Genomic DNA, 21,489 nt, shown 5'->3' with positions numbered 1-21,489 from the left:
CAATATCACCTGAAGATAGAAAACATCAAGGCTCTGAGAGGCCCCAGAATAGTGCTTTTTTGGGGAATGGATGAACAGGTTTGGGGGTGAAGATGTTGATGTGTCAGAAATTATTGCTGATCTTCTTCAAAGAATTTCTGAGCCATCCACTCCAGTGAATGGAATTGCCACTCTGTCCCTTTATATAAGCTTTTTGTGGCTCAGATGCAGCATTTGTGAAGAAAACCACAGGTATTGCTCGTGGCACAGTTTCGTTAGCCCTTCCCCACACAAGGGCAAAGTCAAAGGACTTTTAACAAAGGAACAAGCCTTTCCCTAAATGAATTTTGGAGACATGCATTCCGTTAGCCAAGGTGTTGAAATTTTTTAATCAGGGTACAGGATTTGCATAATTTACTTCAAACTTTGTCAGAACAAAGTCAAAAACATTTGCAAGAGAAAAGAAGGGATGACTTTTGGCACTTTATTTGAAATAGTGGTCATGAATTTGTTACTAGTCTAGATTCTGATAAGAAGTGTTACAAGAGGGAGTGGGGAGTGATAGGAGGTTCGGACCTCTGCAGGGACAGAGCTTTCCTCCTAAATCCCCCGTACGACCAAGATAACAGGATTGGAGTAGACCTGAAAAAAGGTGCTTAGGCTCATTGGATATCCTTCCATCAACAAGTTCAATGCGCAGGAGCAGGCTCAAAATTATATGACGTTAAGTGAAAGGCTGAGTCCAACCATATTGAAGTCACAGGCAATGGGAGGAGGACCCTAAGACTTACTGAGAAGCAAGCAGCTGAGTCTACACTGGCCTTTACTGGTGGGTGGCTGGAGTAAATTTGAATCCACATTTGAACCAGATGCCCAAGGAGGTGTGTGCTAGGGGCAACCCTTGGCAAAATCGTGAAGGTTTTTAGCACCTTCCCCCACACACCACTCAATCGCTCTTTGACACCCCAGCCTCTTCCTTCTCATCACGCAACCCCATAGGCTGCCAAAGAAAGCTTCCTCCTCTCAAGGAATACCACATGCTTAGGACAAGATAAGTCATATTTCAACAAAGGACCCTGGACAGGGCATCTACCTACAAAGGCATGACCCTAATGTTAAAATTCCAGGCAGTAAGTAGGAGTGGGAGATGGAGCCAATGGTCAGGCAGGAAGACCTGCCACAAAATGACCATTTCCCCTAATTAACCAAGATCCTCTGAGGGTGGCCCTAGGGGAGACACCCCCACCTTTCACAATGGGGGCCGGGGAGCGAAACCTCACAACCAAGTCTGTTCCTAAGATTCTCCTTCCTTTGAATGAAGGGGGAGTGGATTACTAATTAACTGTCAACCTTATGCTAGCCTTCATGGAGGAACGTGGTTCTCCCCTTAATATTCTGACCCAAGCAAGGTAAACGCTCTCTCCTTTGGTCCCTAGTTTAGCACAGCTGAGGCAAGGCTGGACAATTAAACAAAACTTTGAAGTCACGAGGATGCCAACAGAGAAACCAGCACAAAGCAGAGTCCAAGCAGCAACTGCAGACGGCTGCTCTCCAGGACCCATAGACTTGGGCCCGTCCTAGCTCCTCACCAGCACCCATACAGCAGGCAACGTCTTTGACACCCACATACCCAGTGGCACAAGCCTGACCATCTTGTGTCTTCAAAGTCCAGAACCAAGAAAGAAACCCAAGGAAAAAAGAAATGCCCCCTCCCAACTATGTATGACCCTTCTTCCCAGGCCCAGCTTGCTCTTGGCCAGATTATTGGCCCTGGAATGTGCACCTTCTCCCCTTAGGAGCCCCAGAGGTCAAGCTGGGCATACCAGCAAGGCACTGACACAGGACTTCTGCCCCATCCATGCATGGTGCAGTTTCATGACAGAGCTTACCTGGGCACATAGGGGCCCCACACGCCTCCTCTCACCTCTGATGATTCTCAGGCTCTAAATCTTGTTTCTTCCGTAGCAAAGGCTAAGGATGCCACAAGACTGGGAAATGTTATTCTATCACATTCCCTGCTATGTCAGTAAAAGCAGGTTTCACATACTCTACTGAAACATAGTAGGCTTTAGAGGATATCACATCACCAATCACCCACTTCATCATCTCTGAGAGCACCAAGGGCTGCAAAGGTATGATCCCTGACCATGGGCTAAGCCAAGAGCAGCTAGCAAGCTGCTCCATTCCCTAAAGTCAGATTACCCAGGACAAACCTGACACCCAGCCGCTTAGCGATGCTGTTGCCTGCTCTGTTTAATTAGAATTCATGTGACCCTGAATGGGCCTGTAGTCTTTCACCATTTTCAGTGATGAAATGGAAGGGATTAGTGCCTCAGCAATCCCATTCCCACCCCAGGAAAGATGTGAGCCAGCAGTTCTGCCTTCAGCCAAGGCCACTTGGGTCTGATTTTTTGTGCTAACCTAACAGGGTAGCAACCCATCCCCACAGCGACGCAGAAGGCAGGGACCAGCCTCATCACAGCACTTCCCCATCTGCCTGCTGTGCAGCTCCTGTGGGCTCCCTGGCAGGGATCTGACAGGTTCCTGTCTTCCTCCCTCATAGCCACTCATGCAGAGGCTTATACATCTCATACATTCAGTATGTACCCTTTGTACAGAATTGAATTTAAACAAATACGGTAGGGTGACTTTAAATTTTTATTTGTGCTATGGTTAAATCAGAGCTGCCCATTCTGTCTTCCATTCATTTACCAATTTTCAGAGCATCTGTTGCAGCCAGGCACTATGCGGACGCTAGGGTTAGAGCAGTGAGCAAGATAGACAAAGTTCCTACTCCTACGGGGATTACAGTCCAGAGACAGAGGCTAACAGCCAAAAGTTACACATATATATTAATTCCTGGCTGCGGAAATTGTCAAGGGACAAAAAACTGAGGTGAAGAGCAAAGGATGCTCAAGACTGAGCCTTGAAGAGCTCTGATGTCCACAAGTTGGATAAAGGAGACTGAATATAAAACAGCATCACAAATGGCAAGAAAAGAATTGGAAACGTAAGGCATGGTGGAAACCAGGAAAACATTTCAAGGTGGAGGGAGTACTAGGCAATGTCGGACAAATGTCCTTGGATCTAATATTATGGGAAGTCATTCATAATCTTAGTGAGAACCATCTCAATGTCAGGATAGGGGCAAAAGCTCTGTTGACCTGGGCTGAAGAGTGAATGAGGGACAGTAATTGTGCACAACTCTTTCAAGAAATTTTGCTTTGAGGGTGGGATGAGATCTAAGGTGGTAGCTGGAGGGAGATGTAAGTTTCTGGAAGATTCTGCTTTAAGTTAGGAGTAACTAGGTCTTTAGAGATTTATGCAATAAACCAAGAGACTAAGGGTAATGCACATGGACATTAATGTTGCCTAGGATGGTAGCCAAGACTGGGCAAATGTGGCCAAGAGCCTCATCCATCAGTAATGAGGCAGAGGGACCAGGGTGTTGGCAAGCAGCTGTAATGAGGAGGCGGCAAAGCTTCAAAGCAGGAAGGGGTTTTACAAGACACAGGAAGAGCAGTGGCGTTGATGGGCCAGTGGTGAACAAGGAGGACCCCAGGCCTTACCCGAGAGGTACACGGGGTATAGGAGAATGGCAGCCTTTGAAAAGAGGGAGATTGGTGCCGACCAAGGCAGGTGAGCCCCATAGAGGTCAGGAGAAGGTCTGGAGAAGGTCAAAGAGTGGGGAATGGGGTTGGGATTAAGGACTCACAGAGCAGTAAGATGTTCACAGCACTAAAAGAATAGAGGATCACACTAGGACCTTTTTTAAGACACCATAAAAATAACCAGACATAAATGATCTCTTGGTTATCCAGATCACTCTGCCTCCTTCCAAGACGTAAAAAACCAAGACCTGACCCCACGCCCTATACCTGCATTTGCTTAGGCATTTGCCCAGCACCAGAAATAAAGAGAGAACATTTACAAGAATAAATTTTCCCTTTGCACTTGACTTTACTCTCAGCAAAGTAGCTCAGGTTAATATTTCAAACAGTTCTTGAACTCTTGCAATGTGCAGGGCACTACAGGAAAACAAAGTTGAGGAAGGTACAGCCCTTGTCCTCAAAGAGCTCATTGTCTACTAGAGAAGAAGAAACGCGTACGTGAAATGCTAGAACTCGAGGCTGACTGAAAAGGCTGTGGGAACCCAGAAGGGACAGGGAGGTGTAGTGTCACGTGACTAAGGGAAGTTCCATGCAGTAGGTGGGGCTTAAGAGAGGTGGATGACTCAAGAGTGTTGGAATTTAGACAGCCAAGAGAGAGGATTGGGAGGGCATTGCAAATAGAGGTAAGGGCACAGACCAGGACAAAGGAAGGGCCTGGTGACATCAAGGGGCCAGGAAAGGTATTAAGGACTTGAACTGGGGCAGTGAGGTAGAGTCAACAGAAAGTGAAATTTTGGAAGAGGTAAGGACAGTATTTGGCTTCTGTTCGGTTGTGGAGTGTGATGGAGACAAAACTTGTCTACGGATAACACAGGTACCTGGTTTGTGTTGGCCCGAAGGCCCTGATGCCACTCTCTCCTGTTTTCTCAGAACAAGTTCCAGGGTTTTGTCTTTGACATCGTGACCAGACAAGCTTTTGACATCACCATCATGGTCCTCATCTGCCTCAACATGGTCACCATGATGGTGGAGACTGATGAGCAGAGTGAAGAAAAGACAAAAATTCTGGGCAAAATCAACCAGTTCTTTGTGGCCGTCTTCACAGGCGAGTGTGTCACGAAGATGTTCGCCTTGAGGCAATACTACTTCACCAATGGCTGGAATGTGTTTGACTTCATTGTCGTGGTTCTCTCCATTGCGAGTAAGTGAGCAGCCACATGGTGGGGAAGCCCCACGTCTGCCTGGGGGTCTTTTGGAGACTGTTTTAAAACCAGGGAAATAACCAACCAATTTTTTGAAATACATGTTATATCTTAGAAGAACCTTGTATTTGTGGCTTTCCAAGAGCAGCAGGTTTTAAATGCCTTGGGCTTCTCTCTCAGTGAAATGAAGAGGTTCTATTGACCTTCTCCATGCTCACATGAAGTGTTTTCAGGTGCCTACTGTGCGCAGCTCATGGCCAGAACCTCAGGGCCTGACAGGGAATAATCACTCCTCCTGAGAACCTCAGAGTGTTAGATAATGGAGTTTCCAGCAGACCTTACTTTTATGGTCTTGAAAGCAGGAGGGCGCGTGGTATAATGTGAGGTGAGTCTTAAAATGTGTTCTGAAAAAGGAGGTGGATTGCCATCAAAATGAAGAAAGACCAGGAGGAGATTGTTCAAAGGAGATTCTCAAGTCTAGAGTCTGGAATTCAGACTCTATACACAACTGTTCTGTTAGGGAACATGAGTGATAGAAAAGTCAAGATATCAATGCCAAGAAATTAATACTGTTAAGGCCCAATCTGGGTGCTGTTGAATGACAGACCCGGTATTTTGGGCCCAGTGGTGTTCAGAGAGAATTACTAGAGTTAGAGGCTAACATGGGGGAATGGAGCTGCCATGATTGAGTACTTACTAAGTTCTGAGCACTGAGCTGGGCTCCATGAATGTTCACAGCAGCCCTGTGAAGCAGGTGTTATTATCCACATTTTATACATTTAAAATTGAGACTCAGAGATCAAGAATATTATGCAAGGTCACAGAGTTTCCAAGGGGTGAAGCTGAACTTAGACCAGGCTCTGTTCTTGTCATGAACTTGCTGCCTGTCACCAGCAGCCAAGAGACTGTCCCTGGACTTCTTATGGTTTAGCTGAAGTTTGACTCTATAAAGGCCAAATCACAGCTCACCAGCTTCACCTGGAATTATAAATGTGTCTTGATTGGTTATATCCTGACCTGCTTACTTTTCATGTCAGGGCATAGCCTGGGTTTAATTTCCCACGGATTTACTATCAAGAGCTGATGGCATCTAAAGACAACTTGCCAAGATGTCACCAACCTCCCCTCCTTGGTGCTGAAACACAGCCTTGGGTTGCATGTGTTTCTGGGGATTTCAGTTTGTTTCTGTTCTTGTTTTGTTTTGATATTGCTGCTCTATTTTTTGACACTTTATTGAGGTATGATCAACATGTAAAGAGCTGTGCATGTTTAATGTACACAACTTTTTATGAGTTTGAGGGTAAGTATACACCCATGAAACCATCACCACCATCAATGCCAGAAACATGTCCATCAGCTCCAAATATTTCCTCCTGCTCTTTTATTTATTTATTTATTTATTTATTTATTGGGTGCTAAGAACACTTAAGGTTTATTCTCTCAGCAAATTTTTGAGTAGACGACACGGTATTGCTGACTATAGGCACTATGCTGTAAGTAGAGCTCTAGGATTTTCTCACGTCACATAACTGAAAGTTTGTCACTTTGACAAGCACCTCCGCCATGTCCCCTCCTCCCAGCTCCTGGAAACCACCATCTAGTCTCTGCTTCCGTGAGTCTATTTTAGATTCCTTACATAAATGGAATCATGTGGCTTTTGTCCTTCTGTGTCTGGCTTATCTCACTTAGCACAATAGGAGTTTTGGTTGGTTGATTGTTTTCATTTTTGTTTTGTTTTGTCTTCCAAAGTGAAAGATTCCAAGATTCCAATTTTGATTTTATATTAAAGAAGGGAGCTTGCTTATATATCATTTATATAGAAATAAAACATAGCCAAGTGCTTAGTTATATGACGGGGATACCTTAACTACCAGTTCCTGTAACTTACAGGGTAGCACCATCTGCTGGGGCAGGGATCCCTTATAGAGCTGGAAAATAAGCAGAAAAACCCACATATCAATCTTTCTGCCCTCTCTCCTTACCTCCCTTTCTTCTTTCCCACCAGCAAGAGGTAGTGAGTATTTAATTGTTACAAGTATGAGGACTCATTATCCCTTAAAATAAGATCCTGGAGCAAATTAAAATATACTGTAGACCAGGTGTCTGACAGAAAATTTTACCAGAGTATATAGACAAATAATATACCCCACGCTGTGGGAGCATGTCCTAGATAAACTGGAATTTCACAGAAGGTCTTCTACAAAGATTTTATAATCCAAAATTATAATTATCTTCCAAGTCTCCTTCTACTTTCTTCCTCTTTCCAACACAATATTTATGACCTATGTGCACAATGGCAAAGGGCAGGTAGGGGAGCGGGCCCAGGGAATGCAGCAGGAAGTGAGAGCTTGCTGCTGCATCCCTTGCCATTTTTCCTGCGAGATGTTGAACCCTCTCATACCCAAAAGCCTTGTCTCATCTTTGGTGGAGGCCTTTGGTACAAATAGGACTCCCCAGGTCCCCAAGACCAAGCTTCAAAAATCTTCAAGTTAGATATCACATAGAGGGACATACACATTCTTTACATTTCCAACTTTGTTCATAGTTGGAGTTGGGGGCAGAAACTGAGCCCCACCCCCCCAAAAAAAACCTGTCTCCAGGCCTTAACATAAAGTTCAAACACAGCTGGAACTGAAAGAAATAAATCAAACCATTGTGCAGACAGCTGGTCATTCAAAGACATTCTGCTTTGGCTGTCATCAGGTTGCATGACGACTCAGGCACCCTTGTAATATAACACCAGGCTCTGTACAATTACCCACAGGACTGGGTGCCAGAAACAGAGTCAGTCTTCACAGTAGGAGGTAAGGAGAGGAATCATGGGGGTTCCTGGCCTTCACAGAGCACAGGACCAGGGTGCAGGGAAGGGCATGACCCAAAGGCTGCAATCTCAGGGAGGAGCAGGGTCTGTGTCATAGGCGAAAACAGGCCAAAGACTGTGGTGGGCCTGTGGAATAAACTGTAATCACTTCTGGCTGAACTTGGCCGCAGAACACAAGGTTTTGACTGTGGAGGGTGACCAAGAGGATATTCTGGGTGGAGGCAAAGATTACATGGTAGGAAGGGTAAGACTGATGAGGAAGAGAGGACTTATGCCATGGACATTTACTGAGCTCCTACTTTGTGCTACCTGCCATGCCAGGCTCCGAGGACTCCCAGAGTCCTCAAATATGGATGCCCAAGTGGCAGTCCGTACCAAGCCGAGCAGAGTGCCATCATGGCCAACTTTGTTGGGACTCATAGCTGGAGATGCTAATTAGATCATTTCCCCTTCTTTTAAAGGCCTGGTTTTCTCTGCAATTCTTAAGTCACTTCAGAGTTACCTGTCCCCGACGCTCTTCCGAGTCATCCGCCTGGCCCGAATCGGCCGCATCCTCAGACTGATCCGAGCGGCCAAGGGGATCCGCACGCTGCTCTTCGCCCTCATGATGTCCCTGCCTGCCCTCTTCAACATCGGGCTGCTGCTCTTCCTCGTCATGTTCATCTACTCCATCTTCGGCATGTCCAGCTTTCCCCACGTGAGGTGGGAGGCCGGCATCGACGACATGTTCAACTTCCAGACCTTTGCCAACAGCATGCTCTGCCTCTTCCAGATCACCACGTCGGCTGGCTGGGATGGCCTCCTCAGCCCCATCCTCAACACCGGGCCCCCCTACTGCGACCCCAATCTGCCCAACAGCAATGGCTCTCGGGGGGACTGCGGGAGCCCAGCCGTGGGCATCCTCTTCTTCACCACCTACATCATCATCTCCTTCCTCATCGTGGTCAACATGTACATTGCAGTGATTCTGGAGAATTTCAATGTGGCCACGGAGGAGAGCACCGAGCCCCTGAGTGAGGATGACTTCGATATGTTCTATGAGACCTGGGAGAAGTTCGACCCAGAGGCAACTCAGTTTATTACCTTTTCGGCTCTCTCAGACTTTGCAGACACGCTCTCTGGCCCCCTGAGAATCCCAAAACCCAATCGAAACATACTGAGCCAGATGGACCTGCCTTTGGTCCCTGGAGATAAGATCCACTGCTTGGACATCCTTTTTGCTTTCACCAAGAATGTCCTAGGAGAATCCGGGGAGCTGGATTCTCTGAAGGCAAATATGGAGGAGAAGTTTATGGCAACCAATCTTTCAACATCGTCCTATGAACCAATAGCAACCACTCTCCGATGGAAGCAAGAAGACCTTTCGGCCACTGTCATTCAAAAGGCCTATCGGAGCTATGTGCGGCACCGCTCCATGGCACTCTCCAACACCCCAAGTGTGCCCAGAGCTGAGGAGGAGGCTGCATCACTCCCAGATGAAGGCTTTGCTGCTTTCATGGCAAATGAAAACTGTGTCCTCCCAGACAAATCTGAAACTGCATCCGCCACATCTTTCCCACCGTCCTATGAGAGTGTCACTAGAGGCCTTAATGACAGAGTCAACATGAGCACATCTAGCTCAATGCAAAATGAAGACAAAGCCACCAGTAAGGAGGTGACTGCCCCTGGGCCCTCATGAGGACACTGCAGCCTGGACATGTACAGTTCTGATGTGTCCTTCTGCTCTATGTTAACTCTTTCCCACCACAGATCACACCCAGCTACAGCCTCACCAATGCATGCCACTGGTCACAATGTCAAAACTGGGCAGGGAATGCAACTGGTAGCCACCTTTGAAAAAGACCCCATATACGAAAAGGAGGCAGAAGCCAAGAGCACTTCCACTGTGATTTCCCTTCTGCATTTCGGTATCAGATGATGGGTTCTCTTACTCTCTAGAAAATATCCCTGGTCCTTTTATTTTGGTGGTAATCAGAGATTATAATTACTGAGACAAACTTCTCAGGACCAGAACTTCCAAAGATACGGAACAAGAACATGGCTGAAGGTCCAAGATAGTCCTCTGTGAAGCACCACATAGAGATGGGCAATGTTATTTAGGATTTTGCATGATTGCATGTTGAGAGCTGTCGGACACCTTCTCTGACCCAGGGTCACACCTGTGGCCTATGTCTGAAAAGCCTTTGAGATATCCATTAAAATTAATATTTTTAAAGGTATGTCCAGATGTTATACCTTAAAGCATTGTTTCATTTTTCTCTTATTTCTATGATACTGACATGTATCCTGAATTACTTACCAACAAAATCCCACTTTATGGGATTTTTATATTTTTCAGTTTGAGATTGAGGCTGGGTGGAGCAGGAAAGAGCACTGTCCTGTTATCTGGAAATGCCAGTTGGAATCCTAACTCTTCCACCGATTGCCTGGCTGACCAGGGCCAAAGTCTTTCTCCTCTTAACTCCAATTCCCTCACTTGTAAAATTGGTGGGAAGGGAATAAAATGAATGCTTTCTATAGCCCTCGCATCTCATGTAGAATTCAATGGTGCCTGCCCTATTTGTATGGGACAAACACTCCTTTCTGATGCTGAAATGGCTAGACCTTTCTGTTGTGTAGCTAAAAAGGCGGCTTTTCAATACATCCAGAGTCTGTTCACTTCTCATAATCAGATGTTAAGAAGGAGAGTTTTTATATTACCCTGGGGCCAGAACTCCATAGTTCGTATAATCAGAAGGAAAAGCATAATCATGAGAATGATGATCCAGTAGATAAGGTATGGCCAGTAGTTCCTTTCACTCATCCTGCAAATGTTATTAAGTACCTACTAGATGATGGGCACTGCTCCAAGAACAAAACGTAAATAGGAGTTAAGTCCCATAAATTATATGGGTTGAATGGAGTAAGAATTGTCAGAGGAGTTTATTTAGGCCAAAGGTATGTTGCAGATCTTGAGATGCAGGAAAGCAAAGGCTCCCTATGACAACACAGGATATAGGGATTGTAATGACAGCCATGATCTTCCATTAACTATTGGGCCATTCCCAGCCACAATCACAAAGACCAGGCCAGTTCATTGGATATATATTTGATCATTTCATAAGATTTTCCATTTGTAAAATTACAAGGCGCAGTGGCTGATACATCTCACATGCCTCAAGGATAGAGATTTGCTGAGGCTTTGCTCTCCCTTCTGTTGCTATTAGCCCATCAGAAGCCAAAGAGGCTTTCAAGATGCTTGTTGGGAGCTGGCAGCACCCACAGATGCATAAGATGATGATGGGATAGCAGAGGGCCCAAGCCATCTCATCACAAATCAGCTACTCTCTGAATGCCTGATTTATCCTAAAAGATAGGTTCAATGAAATGGCTCTTCCTGTGTCATACAACTGACCCAGGGAGCACAGATGTTGACTGTGCAGCTTCGTCAACATCTAAACCCCACGTGGATGATGAAAAAGCCATCTGAGATACTAGCCCAGGTGTTTATAAGACAGCAAAGTAGACAGAGTGTTCGGGCACAAGTTTATTTTTACAATGATACACGGATGAATTAAGTGTGCGCAACCATCAGACTGGTTCTATTAAAGTAGATGATACTATTTGCAAAAGCATTATGTTCCTATGTTTAGGGAACATAATTCAACTCCCCTAAACGATATGCTTTGGGTTGAATTATGTTCCCTTAAGAGGTATGTTGAAGTCCTAATCCATGCTACCTGTGATTGTGGCCTTATTTAACACTAAGGTCTTTGCAGATATAAGAACATTAAGATGAAGGTGAGCCCTAATCCAATGACTGGTATCATTAAAATATGAGGGAAATTTGAACAGAGACACGCAGAGAGAAGGACACCATGTGAAGATGCAGAAAAAACACACAGAGACAAGTTGTGTCATACCAGACAGCTGTGTGAAGACACAGGACGAAATCAGAGAGACACATCTGCAGGCCAAGGAATGGCCAGGAGTGCCGAAGCTGGGAGGAGGCACGAAAGGCAAGGTTCTCCCCTGGAGGCTTCAGAGGGAGCACAGCCTTGCCAATACCTCGATTTTAGACATCTAGCCTCGGAAGTGTAAGAGAATAAATTTCTATTATTGTGACCTACCTAGTTTCTGGTAATTTGTTACAGCATCCCAGGAAAACTAATGCATCTCTCATTTTTTCTACACAAATGCATTTTCTGAATTGTAATGGGAGCCACTGGAAAACGAATGCAATCTATACACCTTGCATTACACAGAGTTTTTGGAAATACATCCAATGCAAATGCAAGATTACCTCTTGAAAATTTCACTATATTCAGTTTCCAAGTCCACCTGGTGGTGCAATTACAAGGTAGAAGCTAGATTTCTCTGGGAGCCAACCTGAGAGCCAGAGCTAACTTCTCAGCCTACCCATAGGAGACAATACTAGAATCTGTCTGGCCCAGAATATGTGAGGATACCTTAGCACCGAGGGGACATAAGAGGCAGGACGACGATGCTGACTGTACAAATATCTGGAACCTTCAAGTTCTCAAAAATATGCCTCTACCATAAACACCGCCCTAACTTTTTATACCATTAAACTGCATAACATATAGACACAAATGGCAAAGAACATTCGGAACATCCAGTTAACACAGAATAGTAGGTATAGGCAGAGCCCTGGTGTGCTGAAGCATTTGCTTAAGAATGTCCTAAGTGCTAGAGATGCAAAATAAGACTGATCTTCAGTCTGGAGCTGAACACAGGCTGAAGGTTTGCAAATACGTTAAAAAGACAATTCCAATGTTTCTAGCTGTGACAGCAGAGGTTATTTGAATCCCCTTCTCATTTAAAATATCAGAATTGCTAGATAAATACCAGACAACAATAACATGTAAGTTGGGAGGATATGATTAGGGTAAGGGTTCTAAGAATTTATTATCATCCAGAAGAAAAGTAAAGGTTTTTATTATCATTAGACTGTGTAACTTAAGAATGAATACTTAATTATTAGGGTTGCCAGTAACAAATCGAAATAGAGTATATCATTTCCAAAGTAGGACAACGGGGAACTATGCTAAGAAACAATTAGCCAAGCCAAAAAGTAAGGAAAAAAATGGGATATAGAGACATACAGAATAAAAGAAAGAAATAGAAAAAAAGGACAGAGTAAAGTAGTATATTCAAAAACAAATATATTCATAAAGTACATTAAATGTAAATGGACTCCAGGAAATAGAGTATCAGTCAGGATTTGTAAAAATTCAAATAAATTCTGTTTCCAGAGAGCCACACCTAACCTAAGGTTACCAAATACAAGTACAAATACAGGTACATAGGGCACATTTACAAAAATAGTTCATATATCTGGCCATAGAATAAAATTCAAACAATGTTCAAGGGATTAAAAGTATATGCATGTTTTCAGATCATAGTGCAATTTAGCTGAGAATCAATAACAAAAGGAAGCAGACCCGAGCTTATATATGGACCTTTCATGTATGGTAAAGATGGGATAACACGGAGGGAGGAAAAGCTAGTGTTCCTGTAGGTGGTGCTAGGATGAGTGTGTTTTCAGGAGAAAAAGAAAAAATATTGGACCCCCACCTAAAACTGTACTCAGAAATCAACTTCAAGAATACCTAAATGTGAAAGGTAAATCTATAAAGCTTTTAGAAGATAATAGAGGAAAACATCTACATGATCATAAAATAAAGAAGAGACTGATAAATATGACTGCATTAATGCCTAGAACATCAGTGTATGAAATTATACCATTAGGAATCAAAAGGCAAGCTACAGAATGGAAGAAAATATTTAAAACACTTACATTCGACAAAATAATATTCAGAGGAGATTGTTATTAACTTCTACAAATCATTGCAAAATAGATAACACAACAGAAAAAAATGGCAAGAGACAGGAAGAGGCACTCCACAAAAAAGAAAATCTGAACAACTTGTAAGCATAGAAAAGTGTGCACAACCTAATTAAGTAACCAGGGAAATGCAGACTAAAATCACAGTGAAATACCAGCACATAGCTATTAGATCTGCAAAAACGTTAGAATCTAAGAAATATCAAATGATGTCAAAGATGGAGAAAACAGGAATTCCCATTAAAGAGAGTGTAAATTGGTACAACTACAGTCATGCGTAGCTTAACAACAGAGATACATTCTGAGAAATGCGTCATTGGGCAATTTTGTCATTGGGCAAACATCCTAGGGTACATTTACACAAACGTAGATGATGGAGCCTACTGCACATCTAGGCTGTATCACACAGAGCCTGTTGCTCCTAGCTATAAACCTGTACAAAGTGATTCTGTACTGAATACTATAGGCAATTGTAACACACTTGTGTATCTAAATATAGAAAAGGTACAGTAAAAATATGGTATAAAAGATAAAAATGGTATGCCTTTGTAAGGCGCTCACCATGATTGAAGCTGTGAGACGGGAATTTGCTCTGGTGAGTCAGTGAATAAGTGGGGAGTGAATGTGAAGGCCTAGGACATTACTGTGTGCTTCTTATAGACTTTATAAGCACTGTATGAAGTTAGGCTACACTAAATTGTTTTCAACGTTTTTATTTCTTCAATGATAATTAACCTTCGTTTACTGTAACTTTATTACTTGATAAACTTCTTAATTCTTTTTAATGTTTTTACTCCATAATACTTAGCTTAAAACACAAGAACATTGTACAGGCTGTACAAAAGTATTTTCTTTATATTCTTATTCTACAAGCTGCTTTCTATTATTTTTTTTTTAACTTTTTAAACTTTTTTGTTAAAAACTAAAATACAAACATATTATCCTAGGCCTACACAGGGTCAGGATCATCAGTATCACCGGCTTCTTCCTCCACCTCTTGTCCCACTGGAAGGTCTCAGGGACAGTAACACTCGTGGAGCAGTCATCTGCTGTGATAACAATGCCCTCTTCTGGAATACCTCCTGGAGGGCCTGCTTGAGGCTGTTTTACAGTTAACTTAAAAAAAAAAAAAAAGTAGAAGACATATACTTTAATAATAAAAATATGGTATAGTAAATATATAAACCAGTAATAGTCATTTATTGTCATTATCAAGTATTACATACTGTACATAATTGTCTGTGTTCTAACTTCATGTGAGTGCCAGCACGGTAAGTTTCTTTACCCCAGCATCGCCACAGACACAGGAGTAATGAGTTGTGCTCCCGCGTTTTCTTGGCTGTGACATCACTAGGCAACAGGAACTTTTCAGCTCCTTGTAATCTGTGGCACACTGTCTTGTATGTGGCCTGTTATTGCCAGAAATGTCATTATGCAGAGCATGACTGTATTTTGGAAAACGGCTTAAATTTACCTAGAAGAGATGAAGATACAAAAGCCCATGGCTCAGGTTTTCCATTCGAGGGTATGAAACCCAGAGAAATCCATGCACACATATTCCAGGAGACAGTTACAGAGATAACAATTTCTTATCAATATTGTTCACGATGGACCCAAGTTAGAAACAACCCCAGTGTCCTTCAACAGTAGGATAATTTAATAAATTGTGGTATTTTTAAATGTAATTTTATGCAGTAATGAAAACGGATAAGACGCAGTCTCAAACAAGTCTAAAAATGAACCTTATTAAATGAAAAAAGCCAGACACAAAATTATATCTACTCCATGATTATATGAGTTTCAAAAACAGGCAACATTAAACTATATTGTTCAGGAACGTACAAACAAGAGCAAGGGCTGGTGAACATACAAGTCAGGGTTACCAGCAGAGGGAAGACAGAGCTGGTGAAGGAGATCCGCAATGTTGGAATTACTCACCTTCATGCTTCTCTTAACGAGTGTTGTCTTTTATGCGTTAAGCTGAACATTTATCTCATGCATTTTCTGCGTGTGTGCTCTATCTCACAATTTTAAGAAAAAAAAAGACATTTTAAATGATTCAGCTTGGATACTCCTCCCTCTTCATAGAAGTGGTCAGTACTTGCTACTCTCCATGGTAAATTTCATGTCTTGGACTTGGATTATCAGAGCTGAGTTGTCAGAGGTGGCATAGGAGTTCAATAGTGGGTAATAGAAAAGAAAATTCTAGGAAGAAGGAATAAAACCTGCAAGAGACAGGTTTTATCCACATCCACAGATGTGCCCGTGGATGAAGAGTTTGAGGAAAGGTAACCAAGCTATTGTAATGCAAGTGTGTCATGGAGTGCGGGAGTGAGTAGAATATGCTCACAAGGGGGACAAAGTTTTGTATCCCTCTGAATTATTTTGGATGGTTCTATGGGTGATATTAAAACTTTTCATGGGCCCAGCACAGTGGCTCATGCCTGTGATCCCAGCACTTTGGGAGACCAAGGCAGCCAGATCACAGGGTCAGGAGATCAAGACCATCCTGGCTAACGTGGTGAAACCCCAGCTCTATTAAAAATAGAAAAAATTAGCCAGGCATGGTGGCACCCGCCCGTAGTCCCAGCTACTCAGGAGGCTGAGGCAGGAGAATCGCTTGAACCAGGGAGGCAGAAGTTGCAGTGAGTCGAGATAGAGCCACTGTACTCCAGCCTGAGCAACAGAGCGACAGAGGAAGACTTTCTCTCAAAAAAAAAAAAAAAAAAATTTGCAGGAACTGACCACATTCCTGAAGCAGGCCCCCTGCTGTGGCTGTGCCAGGTATTAACCCTTTCATTGTTGGCTTGTGGGGAGGTCCAGAGGAAGGTCCCAAAGAAGGGACCAGGACAGCTGGGCAGTGGGGAGCACTTGGAAGACTTGAGGCAGCTGCTATTTCCTAATCAGTATGGAAATATCTCATTAGAGCTGGGTATACTGACCAGATATTATCTCATGTTGCAAGTGATAGAAGTCTAACCTACATTCGTTCCTAGGGAAAAGAAGAAATAAAAGAAGACATTTTCCTCTACTAAACAGGAAGATGCGGTCGGATTCAGGCTGAGTTGGATTCAGGAGCTCACATGACGCCATCAGGTCATCATCTCTCCCCCTTGACTCTGGTTTCTTCTGTGTTGGCTCCATCATCAAGCAGGCTCTCTCCCTGGGGTAGCCAAGATCACCTGTATGTTGCTCCTATCTGTGATCACAGAGGACAAAGTTAACTCCTACCCAATGATTCCAGCAAAAATCCAGGAAGGCATGTCATTGGCCCAGTCTGTATTACATCCCTTTTCCTAAGCAAACATGTCCAGAACATGCAGCCCACTGGCCATTCCCGGATCATGTGCTCAGTCAGAATCAGAAGCTGGGTGGAGAGCAGTTCCCACATGAAAGAGCTCTGTGGCCATAAGAAGAGGGAATTGATGATGAACAGTAGCTGCCCACCGTATTCTGCCTTATGGCTGCCCAGTGTCAGCAAACTTCCTGCTTTCCAGACATGTAATAAGAATAACTTCCTAACATGATGTAGCTTTCTCACATAAAGCCATACACTCCAGAGCCTTGTCTAAGTATCGCATTCAGTTGCAAGTCACGCCTGTTTCAATAATAGACATCAGCAACTCCTGTCAACTCTGCTTTCAAAATCCATCCTAGATTTGACCATTTCTTGCCACCTTAACTTTCAACTTTATCCAAGTGGCCATCATTTTTCACAAGTTTTATTTCAATTTCTATTCTTACCCCTCAACAGTCAATTCTCAAACCACAGCCAGAGCTCAAAATCCGCTCCTGACTCCAAGATGCTCTGAGTAAATGTCATTACAACTGTTCCACATCGTTGGGCCCTCACTCCTCCCTGACCCCATCTCCCCTCCACCCACTCCCGGCACGTCAGCCACGCTGTCCTCCTTGCTGTTCCTTAAACACACGAGGCACGCTCTTGTCTCAGTGTCAAGCTCATGCAACTTGCTTTCCCTCAGCCAGTATAACCATATCACTCAGCCCTGCCCTTTCTTCAGTTCTTCTACAGTGTCAAAGTAAATTCAACGATATTTGTCAAACGAGTGAAATGCTTCCTTCTTGATCAGTTTAGAGGTAGCTCCTCATGGCCCAGTACCAAATGCTAACCATGCAATCGATATATAGTAGTATAGGATAAACATGTTAGCTTCCATTTTAAAAACCCTATTTAGAAAAGGAGACCCCCACAGCCCGAAGTGCCAATCCACAGTGTACCCCGAAGCAGGTGCTCCTTCTCCTGCCAGTGGAGGATCTTTTTGGTCTTGATCGACGGAAGAATTCCTTATCCGCTGCGCTACTGCCTCATGAAACAAGAGCACTGGAAAGAGATTCCTTCTTGGGAACAGGCAGTTTACTGAACTTTCTGTTGGCACCAATGGGCCCTAGAAATTGCCTTCAGGTTTGAGCAATCATGGGCCGTTTCTCATCTGAACTGAAGCTTCTCTGGCAATGCAGCTCCCTCAAAACCCCAGTCTCTGAAAATATAAGAGAATTTTTCTGTTATATTTTACCAACTTGTCAGATCTAGCCATTCAATCTAGACTTACACCTGTACAGTATTGTCTTTTAACAATAGACCTCTTGCCCTCCCTCATTCCAGCTCTCAGCTAAGTGGACTTCATCCTGGCCTTAGCCAGCCACTGCATAAAAATACTGCTCAAAAACCATAGGCTTGGCTTTGGAGGCACAGTTTGCTCCCCCTTTCCCCAGTCTGTATCCCCCTGGACAGCTCTGTAAATGTCTCCTTTGTCCTTTTGGTAAGGACAAGAGGTGGGAGGAGGTGTCGGGCTTCTTCCAGCTCCTATTCTTACCCCATCTCGATGTATCCAACCAGTGGTGTGCTGGTAAGAGCTTAAAAAATCAGCTCTTCAGGAGGAAAAAAAAAAAAAGCCTGATACGTAGCATTTTCTGACTTGTCCAGTGTAAATACTTCCACCATGGCCCATGTGAAGCTACTAATGTGACCTCCCTGAAGATAGAATTGGGAAGAGATGTGCACAGTCGACCCGAGCCACTGTGAGCTGGCTCTGGCACACCACCGTCTCCAGCTCCGCTGCCTTCTCTCTACCATTATTCGCTTGGGACAGAAATTTGTTTTTTCCACTCTGCAATGTGTAAGCCTAGAAGATCTAGGTTTCTTGCAATAAAGAGAAAAGGCTTCCCCTTCTGCTTCTATATGGCCCAACGTAGGCAAAGTAAGTTGTCTTTCTTTGTATGACTTTGTTAAGCCTACAGAAAGTATCCCACACCTTTCCACATCCTAGAATCTTTCCATCGAGGTCCTAAAAGTCCTCCTGCAGCAGGTGGTCTGAGTCTCCAGATATAACAGGCTACAGCTAACGGCATAATAGAGCTTTCCAGAGTTGGATCTGGGGACAGGAAAGTCTCCGTGCTCTACGTTCAACCTCAGTTTAGCCAACGACACGTTTTAGGATCTGCTAACGGTAACGCTCATCTCCGGGTATCAATTTCTGCATCAGAATTATTCAGTTACAAGCACAGAAAGAATCTACTAGAAGGCTATGGGAAACTCCAAGAATGAAACAAAATGCTGAACAACCAGGGAGGATGGCATCCCAGGCTAGGTGAGTTTCTGGGCAGCAGGCACTAATAAATAAAAAGTCTCTTCAGGAGACCAAGACCAATCAGTTCCAGTGTTTTCCCTTGTGAGTCTCCCAGTTAGGATTCAGATCTCCGGGAGAAAGCACCTGACCGGCCCAGCTCCAGTGGAGGAAGAGAGGGGCATTTAGACTGACAGCCCCAACAGGGCCATGTGCAATCTCCTCTTCCCTCCAACCCCCTCCCTCACCCCCAGCAAAAACGTCAAGATGCTCTTACCAAAAGGAGGAAGGACGCTGGCAGGCAAAAAGTCCCCATGAGTATTACAAGTTACAGGCTGCATTCTTGTCTTGTAAAGACCCTTCTGGCCACAGTTGCAAATTACATAAAAGCTGAGCTTAGGAGCAGGGCAATTAGGGAGGAGGTTGTGTCCAGTGCTGACCTGATCTAGAGACTTTTGAGTGTCTCAAGCAAACTAACTAAAAGCCACTAAGCCTGCTCAGATAGGGTGCCAAGGACGTGGACTGGCTCCCACTCCCATCGTCACCTAAGGGGAGAGGGCCAAGTACTTTTCCTCCAGATAAACGCTCCCTAGGCCCCAAACGCTGACGATGAACTTTGGCTCCAGAAAGTCATTCAAACCTTGCTTGAAATGTTTGAAATGTGTCCTCCTAAGGAGACCCAGATAAATCATGACTCACCTGAGTTCAGGTGGAAAAAGGCAGGATTTGCTGGGGACATCAAATATATACCAAGGAAATTCCTGTCTACTGCTAACCCTTTAAACCCCAGTTCTGACCACAGAACCAACAGCAAAACTTGGTCCATATACTTCACTGATAAATTCTAACATGCGGTACATGAAGAAGACTCATTTTTTCCCTTAGTAGAATTGAGTTAATTGATTATTAGAAATGGGGCTGTCTCTACTTCCAGCTTACAGATTTAATTGCATTATAAAGCAATATAAACATGGGTGTGTTTGTGTGTGTGTGTGTGTGTGTACGCACCTGTTGAATAATGATGCTTCTTGAAGCTAGAACAGGGAGCCTCAGAAACACTTGGAAGCTGATGATGTCTGCAAATTATCTGCGCAGAAGCGTTCAAACTCATCTGCTAGTGGTATGGCACTCCAGACAGGGCTCTGGATACAGAGAGGACAGATGGTCCCAATTTGATTCCAGGCCTTCTGTTGCTCATGTCACAAGTTCCTTGAGCAAATTTTCTTGTCTACACAATTGGAGGAAAGATTACTGCCCTACCAAACCCACCAAAGAAGTTCAAAGGGAATGAAAATGCCTCGTAAGATTTGAAGGAGAAAAACACTTTGGGAGGGGTTGTTACGGTGAGATCATTATGAAATTCTTCAGCAGATAAGGGAGTGCTTAACTCCCAGAGCTTCCTCCTAGTGAAGTAGAGCTATGATTGCACCACTGCCCTCCAGCCTGAGTGTCAGTGTGAGACACTGTCTCTACAGAATAAAAATGTGAGTGCTCCCCAGAGTTCAGAGTCACCCCTCCTCCCCTGGCTCCAGCGCCTCCTGGTCATGTCCACCTGAATGTCCTCAGATCACTCCAACTCACTCCTCTTTTCTCATAACAAGCCTCCAGTGCCTTCTCCCTGCCCTTTTCAGGATACCACTCACCTCCCAATCCACCCAGTTTGGACACTCAGAGCTAGCTGTGCTTTCTGTCTTTCCACATACTCCATCCACTAGGTTCTGGGGTCTCTACCTCTCACCATCTGTTATTTTTACTGCTCTAACTCAGCGTCTTGTCTTCTCTCTGGATTACTACGATTACTTCCCCCCATCTCTGAAATATTAAATTTACTGCCTAGAAATGTATTGAGTCTCACAACCTCCACCTCAGTCCAGTGCTGTGACTTTCCTCATTCTGCCCCCATGGGCCACAGTGACTGAAAAATCATGCCCACCCCACCCACAGCCGGGCTTGCTCCTAGCTGACCCTAACCTGCTCCAAGCGGAGGATGATGCTGGCGCTTCTTTGCTGCCCACTTAGTGCTGCCTGGCAGTTCACACAGAGTTGGTCAGCCATGGCCCCATTTTGCCCTCACCTTATGTGTCAGGTCACTGAGTCCCATTGGCCCCCACCCCATATTCTTCAGGGAGGGGCACCTACGGGCCAACCATTTCTTGCCATTAGCGTAACTTCTAAACATTCTCATGCTAAGAGATGCCTTCCACTCTTGCCCAGAAGAAAGAAGCCAAAAGATAAAAGGGGGGACAATTAGACATTCTGCCACACTGTGCCCCCCTCCAGGAGCAATGCAGCTGTCTCTGCCCCGTTGAGTAGAGAGGTGTTAGGTGGGTGACATCCTTTGCCTCATCTGACTTGGGATGCAACTCTGCGGCTCTCCCGCCTCAGGGCTTTCTCCAAAGCCACTGGGCTTTTCTCCACTGCTGATTTTCAGGCACAGCATCCC

General features: G+C 44.3%; 1 protein-coding gene across 3 annotated transcripts in view; it reads left to right on the top strand.

Moving 5' to 3' along the window:
- SCN10A (sodium voltage-gated channel alpha subunit 10) overlaps positions 1 to 10,089 on the top strand; it is a 99,139-nt gene extending 89,050 nt beyond the window's left edge. For all 3 annotated transcript variants that reach the window (XM_010341490.3, XM_010341489.3, XM_010341488.3), the window contains 2 exons: positions 4,521 to 4,791; positions 8,075 to 10,089. In XM_010341490.3, the coding sequence (XP_010339792.1) occupies positions 4,521 to 4,791; positions 8,075 to 9,291 (1,488 nt within the window). In that variant the 3' untranslated portion in view covers positions 9,292 to 10,089. The remainder of the gene's footprint in view (positions 1 to 4,520; positions 4,792 to 8,074) is intronic.
- The last annotated feature ends 11,400 nt before the right edge of the window (positions 10,090 to 21,489 follow it).

Source organism: Saimiri boliviensis, chromosome 9 (genome assembly GCF_048565385.1).
Source record: "Saimiri boliviensis isolate mSaiBol1 chromosome 9, mSaiBol1.pri, whole genome shotgun sequence".
In the NCBI taxonomy this organism is placed as follows: Eukaryota; Metazoa; Chordata; class Mammalia; order Primates; family Cebidae; genus Saimiri; species Saimiri boliviensis.
Note: the sequence above shows the minus strand (reverse complement) of the source record. Positions and strands in the feature narration are given on the sequence as shown.